This window comes from Myxocyprinus asiaticus, chromosome 43, assembly GCF_019703515.2.
Source record: "Myxocyprinus asiaticus isolate MX2 ecotype Aquarium Trade chromosome 43, UBuf_Myxa_2, whole genome shotgun sequence".
NCBI classification, from domain to species: domain Eukaryota; kingdom Metazoa; phylum Chordata; class Actinopteri; order Cypriniformes; family Catostomidae; genus Myxocyprinus; species Myxocyprinus asiaticus.
The window spans coordinates 30,825,202-30,843,364 of record NC_059386.1 but is presented as its reverse complement, the minus strand read 5'-3'; the positions used below and the strand labels follow the sequence as shown (position 1 = coordinate 30,843,364).

Sequence of the window (18,163 nt, the reverse complement as noted above, 5' to 3'; positions counted from 1 at the left end):
TCTTGCCTTGACCTATGGGTTCAAATTAGACCAAAATACTGCACACTAATGCTATAAAAAACTGAACTTGCTACACATAATTTCAAATATCAAAGAACATAGAAGTAGCTAAAAAAAAAAATAAAAAAAAACATAGCAAATGAAACGTGTTTGTGGCCAGATTTCGCAATTTCCTCTACAACTACTGGTAGAGAGTGTCATGCAAAACAAAAGGGAAAGTAGAGGCCCCCTTTAAAGGAAGATCAGTGGGGTTGCCTTCTGTGTTTGCTCTGGGTTCTTCAACCCTCCAAACAGCAAAGTAACATCATATTTGACACTGCAACAAAAGCTTTCAGTCAACTGTGTCTGTACTACACAAAAACACTTCAAAAAGCATAGGTACATAATTTTTTTTAGCTGTTAAGGGTCTGTTTATGTTATACACTTTTAGCACAGTCAACGCTCGTGGATGACTAATTTTGCATCACGCGTACTGTGCGCGAGATGTACCAGCATGCGGAAAACCAAAGTATACTTTGGCCTTAAGGCTGACAATACAACTAATACAACTAGACAACACCCTAATTTATATAACATAGTTGTGAACTGCAGCAATTATCTTATAAATATTTCTCTACAAAGAAAAAAACCTGACTAAATAATGCTAGTAGCATCCCTACTTTTAGTTGGTTACTCAAAAAAGGTTGAATCACAGGTCTTACCATGTCCATTTTGTCCGTGGGTGTCCGTGGGCATCCTGTACCGCTCTTAATGTTGGTGGGCGACATCACCCTAGAGTTCGTCAGCAGGGAAGCAGTACCTCGGATAGGTTCGTCATCATCCGAATCGGGCAGTGGAGTAGGGCTGATGTCCTCTAGGCCAGTGCTTGAAGGCCGCGAAGGCCGATGGGGCGGGATAGGCGATAGCTGTGAGGAGGACGAGGAGATTGGGCTCCCGTCCATGCGCACCTCAGTGTCCGAGTCTCCTCGCTCGTTCAGGAATGGCTTAAGGAGCATTTCTATGCGGGAGTCCAGGCTGTTGCGCTCTGACTCCTGGGTGGGGGTGCCTAGCGAAGGGGAGGGCCTGGGCGTGGAGGGCGGAGGTGTGGCTGGATGGGTTTCAGGCGCAGGGGGCTGCTCAGGCATTGGCGGCGTTGCAGGTCTGTCTCTACCAGACGTAAAATCGGTGACTGGGGGAAGAGGGGCTTGAGAGGGTCTCCTGTAATCCACTTCCCGCTGAACGGGCTGGTGAAATGGGGATTCCGTGTGAGGGTACACAGGGTGCATTGGGGGCTGATAGGGGGAGAAAGCGGTCTTGAAATTTGCAGTGGCTGGTGGTGGCGGCGTGTGTGCAAATGCAGGGGATGGCGGTTCAGGTGGCTGATGTTGCTTAAAACTGGGCAGCTGCTCTGCGTTGCCGCGATGTGCCCCTCCTGTGCCATGGACATAATGCCGTTCTGGCCTACGGTTGTAGGCATCGTGGAATTTGGTTTCGTGCCTCCTTGCCTTGTACCCTCCCGAGGCTTCCACACGGTTAGACTGGAACGCCGGAGTGCCCTGCCGGCTAGAGTAGCTGGAGTCCTGAGAGAACGGGGTGCCCGACTGACGTGGTGTGTGCGGGGTACCCTGGGACTGGGGCGTATCCTGCCTTAGACTGGAATAGGCCGTATCCAGAGAAATGGGCGTGCTGGTGCCACCTGGTGTGGCAGTGCCCGTGACTGCAGAAGAACTGCCTTCAGACAGCCTTCGCAGGGGCTTGCATGCCTGCAGACACACAAACACATGGCTCAGATACATTTTGCATAAAGGGATAGTTTACCCAAAATTTTAAATTCTGTCATCATTTAGTCACCCTCTTATCATATCAAACCAGTATTACTTTCTTTTGTGTAACACATAAGAAGAAATTTTGAAGAATGTTGACGCTGCTCCTTTTTCCATTCAATGAAAGTGAATGGTGACTGAGGTTCTCAGTCCCTATCCCAGTCTCCTTTTGTGTTTCATGGAAGGAGGAAAGCCAAATGGCTCTGGAACTTCAGGAGGGTGATAACTCAATGACAGCCATTTGCATTTTTGGGTGAACTATACCTTTAAACACCTTCTACATTTCACAATTGATGCAAACCGTACACAGAAGCACCACACTGTCCTAATGCCATTAACGATTAACACGATAATGAAATATATACTCTACAAACATAATGAATAGTTATGCCACTCTTTGTTGTGTTCATGTGGGCCCACTCTGTAATAATGGCTATAACTGAGGGGACCGTCCAAAGTGCATGTTGAATTGGCTTGTAGTTCTTTGCTGGTCGCAGTCATTATGCTGCATTTCAGACGGTGTCCATTTTACCACCTGCTGCACTGATAAACTGGATTAAAGATAAAGACTTTCTACTGAAGGTGACACAAAGCATGTTACACAGTGTGTAGCCATAAAATAACTATCAAAATTAATTAACTAATTAATTAACTACTTCATTAAAATTCCAAAAATTCTTGTCATGAGACAGAAATCCAAACACTGAATTTACAACAAAATATTATTTTCATTTAAATATACTAATCATATAATCAATTAAGGCTAAAGTGTGTAACTTTTTTGGTGCCAAAAAACATACTCCTATGCCACCTTAACACGCAGTGACAACCATGAGTAAGCAATTTGTAGGTTAATTTTCTCTAAAACTGAAAACACTGTGTCTCTGTAGCACTATAAATATGTGTGTTTGTTTTGAGAAACCCATCCAGCCCAACACAACAACACTGACTCAACCAATGGCATGAGTTGGGGTCGGGAATATCTGTTTGGTAGATTAACAACAGACAGGGGGACGTATTCAGAAGGCTGTTTGAAAACTGAAAACAATGTTTAATTTTGAAATTCCGCTCAGTGGCGCAGACATTACATACTTAAAGGAATATTCCGGGTTCAATGCAAGTTAAGCTCAATCGACAGCATTTGTGGCATATGTTGATTATCATAAAGATTAATTTCGACTCATCCCTCCCTTTCTTTAAAAAAAAAGCAAAAATCTGGGTTACAGTGAAACACTTACAATGGAACTGAATCTGGCCAATTTGAAAACATTAAAATACTCATTATTTCAAAAGAATAGCCACAAGACATAAACAGTGTGTGTTAACAATTGATTTCAGTGTGATAAATCACTTACCAACCTTTTCTGTGTAAAGTAATAGCCAATTTTACAACTTTGTTACCATGACGAAGTAACACTGTAAACCCTAAAACAACCATAAAAACGATGATTTCAACAACATTACAGCTCAAATAATACACAAGTTTTAACAGAGGAATTAATGTAAGTGCTTTTATAAATTATATACTCCACATTTCTGCTTTTAAAACCTCAAAACATTGGCCCCAGTCACTTACATTCCAAGGGCCTCACTGTAACCCAGATTTTTGCTTTTTTTTTTTTTTAAATAAAAGATGGACGAGTTGAAATAGACCCTTTTAACATAAATGTAGCAAACTTTTTTATATTTCCAATTTTTAAAATATTTAGTGTCAATTTATATCATTGTACTTTGTATTATATTACCCTGGAATATGTTTTAAAAAATCACTTACCATAGCTGTGAAGAGGCTTCTAACACAGCTGCAGAGGGAGTGACAGAAAAAATTCACCTGTTTCTCTCTCCTTACTGTTGTTTTCCAGCGCTCTATATTTTTATCTTCTTTTGCAAAGCTGTGAAAGCATAATCCTTTATTTATTTTTCTTTTGCAGCAAACGTGTAAGCAAAAATTTTATTTGCTGTGGTCTCCCATTCACTGCCATTCAAGTTTATCCAAATATGACGACTTCCGCGTCTGCGCACGCGGACGTCTGAAAAGGGTCCATTAATTTTTGTGATAATCAACATTATTCCACAAATGCTGTCGATTGAACGTAACTTGTATTGTAACCGGAATATTCCTTTAAGCTTTAAATAGTCAATTAAACTTTCAGCATTAGCAAACTAAAAGTTAAGAAAATACAGTAAACATTTTATGTCAAGTGTCCTTCCCTTACTGATGAGAAATCCTACATAAAATTTTAAACGACTTCAAAACATTTTAATTACTGCATGGAAAATTTTAACTGTGATAAAAATGAAACTCTAATGTCTGTGTGCATTTGTAGTAAAATTGTCTTCTGTTGTATTTTGTACTAATCTCTTAAGTGTTCAGATGCATGCTATCTATAATTAATGTCATATGCTGTGGCACACTGTTGTTTTAAATTTACCAGCATGGCTTCAGCCAAGCTACGGGGAGAAACTTCACAAGCCTCTTCACCACCAACTGGAAGCGTGAGTGGAGTATAACTTCCATTGATCAAACGCTGGAAGTACCTCTGGCGATTTTCACCTGAGCAGATGGATGGGAATGAAGGTTACTGGGGTGAATGTGTATTATGGGACCACAGCTAAGAGGAATACAGACACAATGAGTTTTTTTTTTTTTTTTGGTTCCTTGAAATTAAATATGTGAAGAAAATATTTAAAAATAAAAATACAAAAACAGTGCAAAGAGGAACAGACCTGTCTTTATACAATTTAGCCATATTTATTATATGGTCTAACATTAATTTCCAGATTTAATTTAGTAAAATTTCAGTTTATTCAAGCTGTCACAAAAACATATATAGCTATAAACATAAATAGAATAAATAATTCTGTATAATGTTATGTACTGAGGCTTACTATAGCACATATCAAGCAAACATGAGAGTATAATGTACGTGTACGTGTAAATGACAGTACTAATTTATTTCATACCACTTCTAACCTGTTATGTCACTGATAACAGATGAAAGTGTACTGTCTCTTTAAGAAATGGAGAACAGGCTACAGCTGTCAGCCTGCCTTGAGGATCTCACTTTTACACGGTTAATGACAATTCAGTGCACTTTTCTTTTAGTATAAAGTCTAAAACTATTTTAGGTTTCACATGACCAAAATGTAAACTATTATGTTTTACTCTGGTTAACCTCCTCACCTATAATCTTATAAATACAGGCAAATCTTCATCTAGATATTAACATTATTTGATCATGAGGTTGAACAATTTGCATTTTGTTTTTAACCCTAGCTAAATAGCTAAACTGTTCAAAATAATAATAATAATAAAACATATTTTTCCATGCATAATGTCAGCGTAAGGACATAAATAAATCCCTCTGTCGCTGACTTGTCATTTACGCTCGTTACCAAGCAACCAACGTAAATTGTTGCACGTGACTTGACATTGCAAACAAACTATTCAAAGATACATTTTCGAGCACCATTCAAACAATAAACGTTTAAAACGTCCAGTTCAACGTTTTAATATTGAATTAATTAAACAGAGCACTTACCTTTAGGGTCCAGCTCCACGTGGATGATGTTGCCCATGACAGACGTGTTGTTCAGATTCTGGACAGCATCTTTCGCCGACTTCACGTTTTCGAACACGACTTTAGCTATTCCGAGGTGTTTTTTATTCTTCGGGTTGTATAAAATTTCCACCTCCTCGATATCCCCGAATTTCTTGCACATGTCTGTGAGGAATCCCTCTCTGACGTTGTCATTCAGTCTCGCGAACGTGATTTCTTTCGGGGGCACGCGACCGACATAACATTCGTCGATCTGGGGAAATAAAATGTTTCTTGGGTTTATTTAGGGTTCTCTGTTGCTCTTCCGCAGTCCTGTAAGAAGTCTGAAGGTTATTTTGAAAGCATATGGCTCTCATAATGTAATAAAGACACGATGACATGTTTAACAATATTAGCAAATAGTTAGATGTATAAAGCGTTCTGTGAAGTTACATGTGCTGCATTTAGCCACTCTAAAATACGACAACAAATGCATGCATGTGTCAGGGGGGTGTGACAGGGCTACCTTAAACTTAGGAACGGGGAGATCCGTCTCCTTATACTTTGTCCAGAGACGACCGATTCTCGGGTCTCTAACAATATCCACCGGTGGCATTCCAGGGTTCTGCAACCAAAAAAAACAACACCAATTTAATATCACTTTAAGCACAGAACTTGTTCAAACCGGGCTTGTCGCTGCCCCGGACGCGTTTGAACTATGACGATGACTTGAGCTCAAGTCAAAGGCGACTTCTAGTTGTTTAGTTATGACGGTTTGTCAGAGCCAAACTCTCTGATGTGCTGTGTCAGGTGTTGCTGTGCGTTTACAATGCGAGCTATCCATCGAGCTCAACAATATAATCAATGTAAACGTCTCTGCTCGCCGTGTTTCCCTCACCGGCATGCTGAAGTGCAGTCCATCGTAGCGATACAGTTTGTGCGATCCTTTTTTCAACGCTGGGTCAATAATCAACTTGTAACTTCTCCAGTGATGACTTCGTTTCTCTCCCGAACTGCAAATAGGATGGCTGTTGTCCATTCCGTTCGCCAAAACTGCGAAGAGAGAGTAAGATATGGAGAAATTGTTGTTTACTAATACTGACACAGAGCAAAGTTTAACATTTGCACAGAAATAGCACGTTGTAAAGAAAAAGAGGGGGTTAGAAGCGGAGCCCAGTCACCGAAACAGACATTACAGAGGAAGAAAAAAGAGAGAGCTTACTTGAACTCTGCCTTGTACCGTGATCTTCATTTAGCTTATTTCTTTCCCCGGGTCTGGACATTTTGTGTCCAATCGAGTAGTTTAATATAAAACGGCTATATCTGCAACGTTTCGCCGATCACATTACATGATTTTAAAGACACTGCCTCCTTTTTGCGAGCCAACACATATTGTGTGCCTCTAGTCTGGGGTTTCTGTCTCTCCCACAATACACCGCTATCTCAACCTTTCGACGCGGCGGCACATTCGTCACGCAGTTTCAAATAATTATTTTTAATTCTCACATCAACATACTACGATTTTGTGAAAACCAATAAAACACACGAATAGTTGTGTGTGTAAAACACCAGCAAAAAGTTGCCATGTATTAAATTCCGAACACAAAAACATAGCTTTATAACGCGTTGAATCTGCTTGATAGATTTACGTGAACGTTAAATACAAGATGGTCATGGAGGGCCAACGCTGGAGAAGGTTGTTAAAACTGAATTGGAACACGGTCAGAGAGTCTAATCGATTTAGTCCAGAACCGAAATGCAATTTTCAGAATCAGAATGAGCTTTAATGCCAAGTATGTTTATACATACAAGGAATTTGTCTTGGTGACAGAAGCTTCCAGTGCACAAAAATAAAAAAATAGAATAAAAATAAAAAGTGAATAGAAAATATAAGTATATATAGAAATACACAAGACTATATGTATATGTGTGTGTGTGTGTGTGTGTGTGTATACAATAAACAAAATACAAATACAATCTGTTATATACAGATGCAAGGGAATGTATGGCAGAAGAGGTATGGTATGTTAGATAAATATAAATAGACTAAGCTGTGTATTGCACATAATTATTGCTCAAATGGGGCAGTTTTAACTGTTCATGAGATGGATAGCCTGAGTAAAAAAAACTGTTCCTGTGCCTGACGGTTTTGGTGCTCAATATTCTGTAGCACCATCCAGAAGGCAGTTCAAAAAGGTAGTGGGCAGAGTGAGTGGGGTCCAGAGTGATTTTCTGGAAGTGTACAGTTCTTGAAGGGAGGGCAGGGGGCAACCAATTTTGCATTAAAGTAAAGATTAATTACGGAACATGTTTTGACATGGCCCATCTGTTCCAAACAAGTGTCTTAACTAAATGTTTGTTTAGCTTTCCATTGCCAATTATTCAATGTAAATATCTAATGTCTGTTTTTACTTTTGAAATAGTAGTTGTAATACATGTCTCACTGCTTTCCACCATTCCAAACATTGTTTGATATTCTGCTGTGCTTGGGCAATTGGCTGGTTAACAGCAGTTCTCTCTCTGGCCAATCAGATTGAAGCACCATGTTAGTTTCTGCTATTAGAAGCACAGCCCTCAGTTCTTCCTACAGAGAGCAGAAAGAAGGCTGAATGCAGGCGCAGCCATTTTCTCCTACATTGGAACTCAATGGCCAAAATGGGTTTCCTTTGTTCCTAAAGGGATCTAAATCTTGATTTCATCATCAGCCTTTTATTGGACTATTTAATACACACAGTGTTTCTGTTTACAGGATCTGAGAAGAAGGAAGATAAAATGTTGGATGATATCCCTTTGACATTTTTAAGCTTTTTTTCTCTTCCTGGAAACCATCTTTGTCCCAGCAAACTAGGTCATGGCACACCCATATAACAGCATTTTATTCTCTAGTAAAATGCTACTGAATAAACAATTTGCAATTGATTTATATTACTAACTACAATGTAAAAAGAGAGAGAAAAAACACATGAAAGTTCTCAACTGCTTTTAAGGCCCTGTCTTGTTCAGGGCCAAGCATTAATCAATAAGTAAGTTTATCTTTTTTGTCTTTGCTTATTTAGCTGCAGGAGAAAAAAAAATGAAAAAAAGAAAAAAATTGTTTTACTGCTAATTAAACTGCATTTTGTGTAAATTTACTGAATTCTATTTCTTTTTAGTGCTCCCTCAAGATGTCATTAATTTTGAGCCAACGTATGTCTTCAGATCATTCAGTTGCATGCTGTTTTTTTGTTTTTTTTTTAAATATCCATTTAAATTGATTGCTTCTCACATTTCAGCAAACAAGGTAGGCCGTAGAGAGAAAGAGACACTGAAAGGATGATTGGCCTTTTACAAAAATGCTGAATCACAAGTATGATTGATAGTGTTTGTGGGTGTTAATTCTCACCCTTGTTGTGCTTAACTTTTTCAACCCTACAGTTATACTAGTTTCAAGACCGTTTTTAAAGCAAACCAGTATTTAAAGATAACCAATGGCAAAGATGTGCAATTCACTGTTTCTCTCTCATGACGTGACAAAATGGAAAAAGGAATGGAAATCCATTTGTCAATTGACATTTTCAGTAAGTCTTATGCAACACTGTATATTTGACCTTGTGCCAAGGGCATGGTTTAACTTATCTAACACATTTAGTCTCATGGACAACGTAATATTCACATTTTCCCCTCTAATTTTAGGTACACACAAAATCATTATTACACTAACAGAGATATTTACCTTAACATTTTGATGAAATATTTTTATCAGGCCTATACGCTGAAGAAACAGGAACGTTTTCATTCCCATCTTCGGATCCTTTAACACTGCTTTAAAGAGGGGGTTGGGTTGCAACGCCTAAAAGGAAAAAAACAACAATATGTCTACCATAGGTTTTTCGAAATAATTCACCATTTAACACCGCTAACTGCGCAGTCTCTAACGACTGGAACTGCTGAAAATCTTGAACCACTTTTAAGATATTGCAATATGCAAACAATCTCTCTTTCTCTTCCTGAAGACAGGACGACCAGAGAAAATTCAGTCGCTCTTCATCAGTCAGAGGAGAGAAAACATCATCCAGACCTTTTCTTTCCGAAGGATATAGTTTATAGGACCTTCTGTATGATAAAAGGATTTGGGAATACTTTGTATTGAAAAGATAACATTAAAACCACATACAGTTACAAAATCAATTTAATTTAAATATTCAAATATTTATAGGCTAATGTGGGGATTTATTCTAATAGTTAAAGGTGTAAAATCAGTATTCTAAACACCTCTTTTTGCTGACCCATGTCCAAAGCGACCTTTGAAATAGCCTGTAGTGGAACGGCTTCTCTGCTGTTCTCATTTTCGAAATGGCTTCTCCACACAAAGGACATCAGAGGGGGGAAGGAAGGTTGCCGCGCCATATATGGGCGAGGCTGTCGGGACGCTGTTACAAATGATTCAGCTTTCGACACGCAAACATGGCGTTCTCAAGCAAACACAATCTCAAGATGTGCTCAGAAGGGGCTTTATGCTTGTGAAGCCAGGATATTGCATAAAACTCGCTCATCTGAGCAGAGATATCATCTGCGTAAAAGCCGCTCTCGACGCTGCTGCGCAAAGCCATGGAAACCCTGTGCACTAAAAAACAACAACAACCCGCACAGCGGTAATCTGAGCGTTTGGACGCGTGCCACGGGTCCGGCTGCACCCCACCTAACCATTTAAGGTCGGAGAAAGAATCTCAAACACTGTGTGGCATTTCAATCAGCAAGCACAAAGGGAATATCCAGTCCTCTGTTGTGCTCTCTCTCTCATTCCCCTTTCAAGAACATTCGGTGCAGTTTATTCGTCAGCCATTCAGTGGATCATTTGACGTGAAGCACACAGGATTGCGCACTAAGGAACACTTGGGTTTTTGGGGGGCGCTAGGGTTGCTCTGGTCTTCTGGTGAATTTATCACACTGTTGCAACACATACCGGTATGTGGTATGCAAATTGTCGTGTTTTTCCACCGTTTTATGGCAATGTGATTTTGCATATTTTGGTTAGTCCAAAGGTCTAAACGCGTATTGTACATATCTATGACCCAAACATCTCATAATTGGAATTTGGTCATTGCCTCTGTCTCTCTGTTTTTTTCCCCCTTTATTCTCTCTCTCTCTCTCTCTCTCTCTCTCTCTCTCTCTCTCTCTCTCTCTCTCTCTCTCTGTATGTATATGTTCTTGGGGCGACTTCAGGTCTAATTTATCAGCCTAAATGATGTTGCGCAGTTTTCATTAAGGAACACCAACTATTTTATTATTATTATTATTATTATTATTATTATTTTCGTGGTTGTTTGTTCATTTTTGTCTTTTGCCATAGTCAAGAGTAGCCTTGGTGTCAGAAATATGCCAGAAAATGGAACAACGCCTTGTTGCCCACTTCGTTTCCTGCCGCCCAGGCTCAAACGGGTCATGAGGCCATTTCGTGGCACTCATGCATTTAATTAGGAAAATCCTCTTTATCTTTGGATCCCGAGAACGCAAGCTGTTTCTAGTCTACTGCTTGGAACCACAGTCGACGCCAGTTTGTCTTCTGTGTGTGTGTGTGTGTGTGTGTGTGTGTGTGTGTGTATATATATATATATATAAGGCTACTGGATATGCAGACGCTTGAAAGCACATTTCCCCCGCGAGCTTCATTTGTTCTCTGGACAGCTGGAGTCTATCCTCGTCAAATTTTCACATTCAATTTCACTCTTTGTCGACTCGTATTTTTTTCCAGGCCGTGTTAGCTTTTATTTATATCTTGAGAAGTAGAGCTGCCAGTCTTAAAGCTAACATCCACAGGATTTTTATGCCAGGAGTGTGTGCTAAATGATCCTTTTAAAGGCATTTTAACATTCCACGTGACATAAAAAAAAAAAAACGAGATTTAAAACCAGATCAAGACCAAGGCGATATTTATCACCATGCCACCGTGGAGTTATCGTTTAGTTATATTCTGGTTCATATTAGCCTAAAATTAAAGATGTTTATTTATAATTTTTTTTATTAGATATTGTGTATAGTCAAATATTATGGTATTTCTGAAAATGGGGGTTTTACGCTTACTGATGTTATATAACATATATCATAATAAATATAAATGTGCTCTCACGTTGTCTGTAATTATTTTTTTTTATCCATTTTGCTCCTGTTTTGGCATCAGCTGTCATTCAGTCAGCTATCTGTCCTAACCGTCTCCTCTTCAGATTGAAGTTGGTTGTCTTTAAAAACGTTTATTTACATTTTATTAGCCTACATTACTAAGAATAACAGTATGTGCACTGATGTATTAAAGGTGATCATCGGTGCTGCTGTAGGCCGCTTTTGGCCTTCGGTGATGAATTGTTCCTTTTGAGCTCATGTACCATTTCAATAATACACAGTTTTTTTCAGACCATGGCCGGCTGTGTTAAAAAATGTTTAGCAGCTTATCTCCTATGCTGTTCGGAGTCACTACATAACCTAGTCACATTATGTAAAGGGACAGTCATATGACGCCTCCTATCTGTGGACTACAAGGGGAAAAAAACAACAACCTTTTTCTAATCTCTTATTGGCTGTGACGGTGGGGCTGGTGTGGTGAGGGGGGTACATTAGCAGCTCGCCCATTGGCCACGATCAGACAGGATTACATTTAATTAATTACAAAATTAAGGAAGGCTTCTCACTCTTAAATAGAAGGCCTACAAACGATCTTTAGCCGTGTTACTGACTATATTCACAATATAGGATGGCCTCTCGTGCATTATTGCTTTGATAAGACGTTTAGGACTACACAGAGGTTAAATTGGGATTTCGGAGGTGGGGGGAACCCTAAAGTCGGACGATGTCGCAACCCCTCATTCAATAAATAAATACATAAATAAATAAGAAAGTGTTTTAATAAAATACATGGGTATATAAATATGGATTTATTAATAGCCTATGCCTGTATGGTATAATTAATTTGATGTATTATTCAGTTTAGAGATGTTGAAGTCCCTCGCACCTGTATGTTAATCTAACTCTTGCAGTAATCATTTATAGTCATGCAGCCTGTTTTATTCAGTTGTGTGTTGAATGGAAAGTCAAACCATTGACGAGAACCCCATCATGACCTTTTAGCATGTAAACGGGTAATGTTTTGAGAATAAAATAAGTAAACTCACCGCTTCACGACAAAAAATTAAAAGAAAGTAAAATTGAATAATAAATGAACAGGGAAGTAGAGATGGTAAAGTAAATAATTTATAATAAGTTTAGCCTTTATTCAGTTTTAGAAAAGTATCTACCTTTGTAGAGAAATACAATACTTTAGGCAATTGCAGAATAGACCAATAAGTCACATATACACTTCAGAAAATTGAGTACACAACTATTTCTGAGCTTAAAAGACTACAAAAACCAAATCAATGCAGAACATTGTATCTCAAAAGGAATACAATGTGGTCCCCTATGCACTACTTAAAGCCTGATGTGACCCCTTTACCAAAATATTTGCCCACCCCTGTTATAGAACATGCTAAACTTAAATCTAATTATGTTACAATTTAAAAGTAAATGCACATTGTTCTTAACTAATAAACACCTTCTACTACACAAATACACTGGCGGCCAAAAGTTTGGAATAATGTACAGATTTTGCTCTTATGGAAAGAAATTGGTGCTTTTATTCACCAAAGTGGCATTCAACTGATCACAATGTAGAGTCGGGACATTAATGACGTGAAATATTACTATCACAATTTGAAAAAAAAAAACTACTTCAAAGAGTTCTCATAAAAAAATCCTCCATGTGCAGCAATGACACCTTTGCCAACACACTCTCACGGCGAAATCATCAGGATTCAAATGACTTTTCTAAATTTGGCTAATACGTACGTGTCCTGCGATTGCACTCGTTTTAATTCCCACGACTTTCACTACAGCCAGTGTCGTCGCTGGACGTCGTTTACATCTAATACGCGACAATTACTTGCTTCTGTCACACACAACAGCTTCCTATCATGTTTACACACTCTACTGAATGGTTAAGTTTAGATAAAGGGTTTGGGTAAAGCCATAATATTAATAAGCATGTCCTTAATGCCTCCTGCGTGAAACTCGCGCATACTTTCTGCATTAGACATCTGGGAATTTGCACGTGATCAAATCGTACGTGTTCATGTGAACAAAATCGTGCGACATCACACGAAATAGCCACCTCGTAAATTATGTACGACTTTTCATGAGATCGGGTTGGCTTTGCAGATCCTTGGCATTCTAGCTGTCAGTTTGTCCAGATTCTCAGGTGACATTTCACCCCACGCTTCCTGTAGCACTTGCCATAGATGTGGCTGTCTTGTCGGGCACTTCTCACGCACCTTACAGTCTAGCTGATCCCACAAATGCTCAATGAGGTTAAGATCCATAACACTCTTTTCCAATTATCTGTTGTCCAATGTCTGTGTTTCTTTGCCCACTCTAACCTTTTCTTTTTGTTTTTCTGTTTCAAAAGTGGCTTTTTCTTTGCAATTCTTCCCATAAGGCCTGCACCCCTGAGTCTTCTCTTAACTGTTGTACATGAAACTGGTGTTGAGCGGGTAGAATTCAATGAAGCTGTCAGCTGATGACATGTGAGGCGTCTATTTCTCAAACTAGAGACTCTGATGTACTTATCCTCTTGTTAAGTTTTAAATCTGACCTTCCACATCTCTTTCTGTCCTTGTTAGATCCAGTTGTCCTTTGTCTTTGAAGACTGTAGTGTACACCTTTGTATGAAATCTTCAGTTTTTTGGCAATTTCAAGCATTGTATAGCCTTCATTCCTTAAAACAATGATTGACTGATTAGTTTCTAGAGAAAGCTGTTTCTTTTTTTGCCTTTTTTGACCTAAAATTGACCTTAAGGCATGCCAGTCTATTGCATACTGTGGCAACTCAAAAACAAAAACAAATACAATGTTTAGCTTCATTTAACGAACCAAATAGCTTTCAACTGTGTTTGATATAATGGCAAGTGATTTTCTAGTACCAAATTAGGAATTTAGCATGATTGCTCAAGGATAAGGTGTTGGAGTGATGGCTGCTGGAAATGGGGCCTGTCTAGATTTGATAAAATATGACTTTTTTCAAATAGTGATGGTGCTGTTTTTTACATCTGTAATGTCCTGACTATAATTTGTGATCAGTTGAATGCCACTTTGGTGAATTAAAGTACAATTTCCTTCCGAAACAGCAAAATCTGTACATTATTACAAACTTTTGGCCACCAGTGTACCTTTTACTCATATTGTAATGAAAACATTTGCGTTAAATTATAAAAGAGTTTATAAAAAACACACACAAAATAAATAAATGCTGAATCAACATAAATGGAGAAAACATAAATATAATACAAAATATAATTGCAAGCAGCAACTGTCGGGGTTCAAGCCTTTTAAGAACTTTCAAAGTATGCAAAAAAGATATGTATTTGTATATGTACTTTGTAAGTTGCTGAATTTGCAAACTGGTGTTAAATATGACTCTGATGTCTTGTGTTCAGTGATCCTGAAACAGGATAATTGTTTTTTTCTTACTTTTTAACTGTTATAAAGGCACAAAGCACCCAATCTCCAAAAAGGTTTTAGAAATTTGAATATTTATTTAAGGAATTATAGGCTTTTGGATACACTTGGTCAATCCCACATGATAAATGCTACACCAAAATAACTAAATAAATAACTAAAGTTCAACTTTTCTTTGATAATTATTGACCTAGGGAGTCCTAGATGTAGTTCACAATAACAGGTAACATTGGATAATATACAATAATTTACACACCATTTATACAGCCATTTTGCTGAAGTTTGATTGGCTGCTGGCGGCCATGTTTTTTTTTTTATTTGTCTGAGTCATATTGTAGAATATGTTAGCATTTGGCCCCTACAAGAAGCATACTTATTTTCAACTTCATTGATAATACAGTTGCGGAGTTATGAGCATTTTATAGTTGTAGCACCTTCTATAGGCAAATTTTTTCACGATTTTGCATGCAGACTCAAAATGTGCTGTTGTATATGTGTGTCAAGTTTCGTAACATTTGGCCTTTTCGTTTGGTAGATATTGGTCAATACGTACAAAACGGACATTGCCTGACCAATTTATTGGCTTATATCTTCGCAACGCATCGACAAATCAAAATTCCTTTGATAACTTTTTGTCAGGAGGTTTCATAGTAGACACACCCCAATTCTCGTGCGAATCGGACATACGGCCTAGGAGGAGTTCGAAAAAGGTTTTTCGAATTATGCAAATTAGCGCAACAATTTTCATGACGGAACTTAAATCGGAGCTATACATTTTGTTCATCTTGAGCCAAGGAATCCATTGATGTAAGACGGTTTAGGAGTTATGGTCCAAAATTTAAACATGATCACTATAGCGCCACCTTGAGGCCGATGGGGCCGAAACTTTGATACACTGTAGTACTCTGGGAGACTACCTTCCCTCAAAGTTTCAGCTCTCTATGACTTACGGTTTGGTCTGCACGATAATAATAATAATAAAATAATAATAATAATAAAAATCCTTACAAATACAATAGGGTTTCAGCCCTTCGGGCTTGAACCCCTAATAACAGTGAAATATTTTACATTGTGTTGGTCGAGTGGTCTTTTGATCTCAAGTTGTATGAAATATTGATCAATGTTATTGTTGCTTTGGATGTGAGTGATTTCGGATTCAAAACCCCTTGGTGTATATGAATTTTTAACAACTAAGCAAACCGTTACTGCATATGAGTGTGTCTAAGAAGAAATGGGTGAGCAGTTGATGCCTTGAAACAGAGATCGGACCACGGTGCAGTACAGAAGCGGAACGCGCGTCGATATGCGGAGGCGCATGCTGCTCTCATATGTTGCCTCTATAAGCCGGCAACTGATTAGAGTAAAGCATAATTAACTTGAAATATTTTTTTAACAAGTACACTTGCTAAATAGAGATGGGATGTGTCAAATGGATCAAACAAAAATGGCAACAGAGAATACAATAAATGGGATGGATTGACAAACAAGATTTTTTTTTTTTTTTTGGGAATCGAAGGTGCCAGAACGCCGTTCCGGACCATACCGGCCCAATTTAACCCCTGGGACTACATAATAATAATAATAAAAATTACACACGCTGACTACCAACCCTGGAGTTGCGAGTTCGGATCCAGGGTGTGTTGAGTAACTCCAGCCAGGTCTCCTAAGCAACCAAATTGGCCCGGTTGCAAGGGAGGGTAGAGTCACATGGGGTAACCTCCTCGTGGTCGTGATTAGTGGTTCTCGCTCTCAATGGGGCGTGTGGTAAGTTGTGCGTGGATCACGGAGAGTAGCATGAGCCTCCACGTGCTGTGAGTCTCTGCAGTGTCATGTACAGCGAGCCACGTGATAAGATGCGCGGATTGACTGTCTCAGAAGCGGAGGCAACTGAGACTTGTCCTCCGCCACCCGGATTGAGGTGAGTAACTGCACCACCACGAGGACCTACTAAGTAGTGGGAATTGGGCATTCCAAATTGGGAGAAAAGGGGATACAAAATTTAAAAAATGCCACAAAGTTCCATAAAAATGTCACTTTATAAAGCAAATTAATTATTAAGTGCCATCCTTCATCTAGAAGATCCAGAAATTTAGGCTACTTGTGGGAAGACAAGTTTATTTACATTGCACATTTCAAACACAACGATCAATCAAAGTGCTTTACATACACTGAAAAAAGTACATTTTAATGGTATAATATTGATTAAAGTGAGTAAATTTAACTTAAACATTTTAGTTAATACAGTTAACTTTTACTTACAAATCTGATGTAGGACTACATGGTACTAATGAAGTATTATATGAACATTACACTTTCCTTATAAACACATGTTTAATCATGTACCCCATGATGTATGGAAGCCTTCCACAGGGAAGCTTATTACATGCTATATAGTCTATTACAACATAACCTTACATTACTGGCAATAACAATAAGATACAGAGCTCGCATGACCTCAATACATAACAATATATATATATATTGATCATGAACAGTAATTTTGTGTAGAAAATGAACTTTGAATATTGTATTGCAATCAGTAAAGTGCAGCACAGTGAAAATATATTTTTATTGATGTGACTTAATTACATGAATTAACCCTAAACGTTGAGGCCACAGTGCTTCTCAACTGTTTTGACTCCAAGGCCCCCCTCTGTTGAAAAAAATATTCAAAGGCCCCCTGACTATCTGTTGACTATCTTTTGACTAAGATAGTTACTCTTGCAATTTTGATGTAATGATGACACCTGGTTGTTTTCAAACTTTTTGTTAACAAAGTAGGAGTGTCAAAAGATTGTAATAATTAATCACGATTAATTTTGTGATTCCAGAAGTTTTAAGAACTGTTAGTTCTTCAATAAAAACAAAAGTTGTTGTAGAATTAAAATAAGAAATGTAATATCAGTATACATTTTGTATACCTAAAAATCTAGATATTATTATATCTTATCATAGATTATGTTTTATGTATGTATAAAACATATATCATGTTTTCAATCGATTTATGCCATGTTTTTGGTGAAGTGTGCTTAGGGCCCCTATTGGGCCCCGGCCCCCTGGTTGAGAACCACTACGGTGTTTTTCGCCCACTGGGCCCAAACACCTACCATGATGTACCACAGAAACATGATTCAAAATTGCACCCTGTTTACAGCCTGAAATTTAATCAATAGCAAATTCTTATTAATATTCAAACAAAAGTGCATGGGCATATGATATGTTTCTATGTGGGAGCGTAACGGATGGATAAAACTTATTAGTAATATAAATTCCTACTCTCCTATATAATCAACTGTCAGAGTC

The 18,163-nt window shown here is 38.3% G+C and overlaps 1 protein-coding gene across 6 annotated transcripts in view; it reads right to left on the bottom strand.

The window, feature by feature from the left end:
- LOC127433402 (histone-lysine N-methyltransferase SETD1B-A-like) overlaps nucleotides 1-18,063 on the bottom strand; it is a 32,244-nt gene extending 14,181 nt beyond the window's left edge. For 4 of the 6 annotated variants that reach the window (XM_051685275.1, XM_051685277.1, XM_051685278.1 and 1 more), the window contains exons 1-6: nucleotides 6,564-6,754; nucleotides 6,240-6,394; nucleotides 5,868-5,966; nucleotides 5,345-5,615; nucleotides 4,235-4,356; nucleotides 702-1,742 (exon numbers count right to left, since the gene is read on the bottom strand). In XM_051685275.1, coding sequence (XP_051541235.1) covers nucleotides 702-1,742; nucleotides 4,235-4,356; nucleotides 5,345-5,615; nucleotides 5,868-5,966; nucleotides 6,240-6,394; nucleotides 6,564-6,624 — 1,749 coding nt within the window. In that variant the 5' untranslated portion in view covers nucleotides 6,625-6,754. Of the gene's footprint in view, nucleotides 1-701; nucleotides 1,743-3,576; nucleotides 3,695-4,234; nucleotides 4,357-5,344; nucleotides 5,616-5,867; nucleotides 5,967-6,239; nucleotides 6,395-6,563; nucleotides 6,755-9,053; nucleotides 9,171-9,592 lie in introns of those variants that run through there. The other 2 variants (XM_051685276.1, XM_051685279.1) reach the window with 2 other exon arrangements.
- Nucleotides 18,064-18,163: the final 100 nt, after the last annotated feature.